Here is a 3,769-nt window from a genome sequence, read left to right as displayed (position 1 = left end):
CCCCCCCCCCCCCCCCCCCCCCCCCCCCCCGATGTACTTTTTAATATCGACGGACAAGGCAACCCCGTCCCTCCGTATTACGGCAACTCCGTGAGAGCCACCGTGCAGAGATACCCCACGGCCCACCACGGTGAGTGCGCCCACCGAGACCCCGGCTCCCACGGGGCGGTCTCGGTCCCGGCCCCTCCGCCCCCTGTCCCGGCCCCGGCGGCTCCGTGCTGCCCCGAGTCCCGCCGGCCCGGCTGCCGTCGGGCAGACCCCGGCAGCTCTCCTGCCGGCGGCGAGACCACATCACGGGTGGATTTTGGGGTTGGCTTATTGGAAATAAATCAAAATCCAGGCCTCCTGCCTTTCTGTCTTTCTTTCTCTATTTCTTTCTTTCTTTCTTTCTCTGTATCTTTCTTTCTTTATACTTCTTTCTCTCTTTCTCTTGCTCTCTTTCTTTCCTCTCTTATCTCTCTCCCCTCTCTATCCTCTCTCCCTTTCCGCCCCTCTCTCGCTCACCTTCTTTCTCTTTCTTTCCCTTTCATCTTTCTCTTGTTTTCTTCCTCTTTCCTTCTCTCTTTCGCTTTGGTTTCCCTCCCTCTCTTTAATTAGGTTAACAGTTAGGGTTTTCATACGGTGTGTAGTTTTTGCACGATTAAGCTGCTCTGGAGAAGAAAAGCAAGCTGGAGAGCAGGGGTGTGAAAATGACCCTGCTGTCCTCACGCTTGGGCTATTTCATTCGCACTTGGTGAGCTTGTTAGGCTTGGGTCGAAAGTTTTGCACATGCATCCAGGGCCGCACCACGGCGTGTGTTAAAAATGAGAAAGAAAGAAAGAAAAAAAGAAAAAAAAAAGAAAGAAATCCCGTGGTGTAATTAGGTATCGGACCTGCTGTGTTTTCCTATGGGTCCTGCAGGAAGGTCGTGATCCACAATGTGAATTTTGTCCCCGGGTCACAGCTTTTAGAGAGGAGGTGAAATACCTGGGGCCGATGCGGCCCAGGTCTGCGGGGGGATGAGTGTTTTGGTGCCATCTTTTTATGAAGAATCGGAGTGATCCAGTATCTATAGCTGGAGTTCACCTGTGTGGTTAAAAAATAGGGAAAAGAGAAAAATAAAAAAAAAGAGGGAAAAAAAGCAGATGCTGATTTGTGAAGCCGGACAGTGACCTCTGTAGTAGCAAAATCTAAAAAGCCCCAGGTTTGCAGTGGAAATCACCCCAAAATCAAGGAGAAGAAAGTGGGACACGCGAGTGGAGATGGAGTCGAGCCGGGTTCAGGGGGCTGCTCCCAGCCCTCAGCTACTTGTTGAGTGTGAGTCTGCATTAGGCTCCCCTCAGTAACTGCATTGTTCTGCTATTAGTCCCTTTAAAACAATTATTTCTAAGGATCAGCAGCCTTTGTCCTTTCTTTCTTTTCTTTTCATTTCTTTTTTCCAATATATCAGCAGAAAGTGGAAATGCGGTCTCTCTGATCTAGCCTGAATATTATTTACTATGCTACTTCCTGGAGAAGATAATGAATCTTGACCCTTTCTATTCGTATAACCCACCTTCCCTTCCTTTCGAGCAGTTACTTTCAGTATTGTTCACATACGTCTGGTGCGATGAAAACTAGCCTGGAGATTTTCTAGACACACACAAGCTCCCATGCAAACATACGTGTCCACACTGCACCAGTTCTTTAACTCTCTGTGGCTCTATAGATCTGTGTTTGCATCTCTCCTTCTGTATATTTAGCAGTCTCTATACACGTATCACGATACCTACAGAGGTTAAGGCTCTCTAGATGTCAATACCTTTCCAGGGCTTTACTAGCAGGCACAAACTTGCTCTCCTCCAGTTGAATAACTGTGCTTTTCAGCTTATCGTGATGTGTTCAAGTTGCTATGGATTTGGGTAGATTTGATTCTTTGGAGATATGTATATATTTTTGACAAAGGGCAGAGATTAATTTAAAATATTAGGTACCATCCCTTAAGAGCATTTATAACCAAAGAAAACAAGGTTTGACCGTGCAAATCCAGCGTTTTGGTTTGTTTTTTTTTTGCAAAGTCCAGGTCTGAATTTTAAAATACAAGTGAAGGGTCTCTTGTCGTAAGAAGGGGATGGAGAGTTCCTTCTGAGACAGTTGGTACTCTCTGCGTGTGCCATATCGCCACGAAAAAGCTGTCTAACATTTATGTGCAGCCTCGTGGAAGAAAAAAAAGACAATCTAGGCGGTTTGCAGCGTTTAGCAGCTCTGTTGGAAAGGTTATTATCACGTCTGTGGGCATCTTCTGGTCTTCTTCGTTTGGCCAGAATATTCCCAGGGTTTATAGCCCACGGCTGCATTCGGGAAATTATTTTCCAGCTAAGAAAAAAAAAAAAAAAAAGAAAAGATTTCTGCATCTTCTGGTCTTCTTCGTTTGGCCAGAATATTCCCAGGGTTTATAGCCCACGGCTGCATTCGGGAAATTATTTTCCAGCTAAGAAAAAAAAAAAAAAAAGAAAAGATTTCTGCAGTCGGGGCTCGGCAATTTCACGCAGGATCTTCGCTTCAAAGTCCGCGTGGGATTGTCTGGAAAAGGGAGAGCGTGAAGCAGGGCTCGCCAAATTCCATGTCCCAGGGCTGCCCACCCTGCTCGGGGGGGGGTCCCGACCCGGAGACCCGGTCCTGAGCAGGATCGGGGCTGCCACCTCAGGCTATTGCAGCTTTTAAATTTTAATTTTTGAAGGGGAGTGGGCATTTGCGTCAGATGTAATTTTGCTCGCTCCCCCCCACATGCTGAGCCCTTTGGGAAAGAGGGAGAGGGGGGTACAGCCCGGCACCCCCCCCCCCCCGGGGGGCTTGCCAGGGTGGCAAAGGGAGTGTAACCGGCCTTTCGCTGTGCTTTCTCCGAGCAGGGAGCCAGGTGTGCCGCCCCCCGCTGCTGCACGGCTCGCTGCCCTGGCTGGACGGGAGCAAGGCGCTGAGCAGCCACCACAGCGCTTCCCCCTGGAACCTCAGCCCTTTCTCCAAGACCTCCATTCATCACAGCTCACCGGGACCCCTTTCCGTCTGCCCGCCCGCCTCCTCTTCCACTTTATCCGCCGGCCACTCCAGCCCGCACCTTTTCACCTTCCCACCGACCCCTCCTAAAGATGTGTCCCCGGATCCGTCCATCTCCACCCCCGGCTCCACCGGCTCCACCCGGCAGGACGAGAAGGAATGCATCAAATACCAGGTGTCCCTGGCCGATACCATGAAGCTGGAGTCCTCTCACTCTCGGAGCAGCATGGCCTCTTTAGGAGGAGCCACCTCCTCCGCTCATCACCCCATCACTACCTACCCACCGTATGTCCCAGAATATGGCTCTGGACTTTTTCCCCCCAGTAGCCTCTTAGGAGGATCGCCTACCGGGTTCGGGTGTAAATCGCGACCGAAAGCACGGTCAAGCACAGGTAGGGCTTTTGGCTTCTTCATCCCCATTGCGCGGGAGAGGAAGCTGTGGGGGGAAGCGGGGGGCGAAAGGGGAAAGGCTGCGCCCCCCTTTCCTCTCCGCACGCAGAGGGATGCGCACAAGCATCCCTGTCGTGAAAGCAGCGGGGGCTGAAGCCCCCGTGGCGGGGGGACACACACTTTACCTTCCCCACAGGTCGCCCTGCTGGGTTTGTAACTAAACTCCCCCTTGTCCAACCCGGGCTGGGGGTACAATCCCAGGCACGGCGGCCCAGGAGCCCAAACCTCCCCTCCACCCCCCCGCTGCCGCAGGGCTCCCGCCCCCGGGGCCGTCCCGCCCCCCCCCCCCTCCCCAACGGCCCCCCCG

At 52.2% G+C, this 3,769-nt stretch overlaps 1 protein-coding gene across 1 annotated transcript in view; it reads left to right on the top strand.

Moving 5' to 3' along the window:
* Window positions 1-27: 27 nt before the first annotated feature.
* Window positions 28-3,769, top strand: part of GATA3 (GATA binding protein 3) — a gene marked incomplete at its 5' end in the record, with an annotated part of 18,625 nt that continues 14,883 nt past the window's right edge. Inside the window, 2 exons of the mRNA XM_009290430.1 lie at window positions 28-130; window positions 2,868-3,404. Coding sequence (XP_009288705.1) covers window positions 28-130; window positions 2,868-3,404 — 640 coding nt within the window. The remainder of the gene's footprint in view (window positions 131-2,867; window positions 3,405-3,769) is intronic.

This window comes from Aptenodytes forsteri, unplaced genomic scaffold, assembly GCF_000699145.1.
Source record: "Aptenodytes forsteri isolate BGI_AS27 unplaced genomic scaffold, ASM69914v1 Scaffold173, whole genome shotgun sequence".
NCBI lineage: Eukaryota > Metazoa > Chordata > Aves > Sphenisciformes > Spheniscidae > Aptenodytes > Aptenodytes forsteri.
Note: the sequence above shows the minus strand (reverse complement) of the source record. Positions and strands in the feature narration are given on the sequence as shown.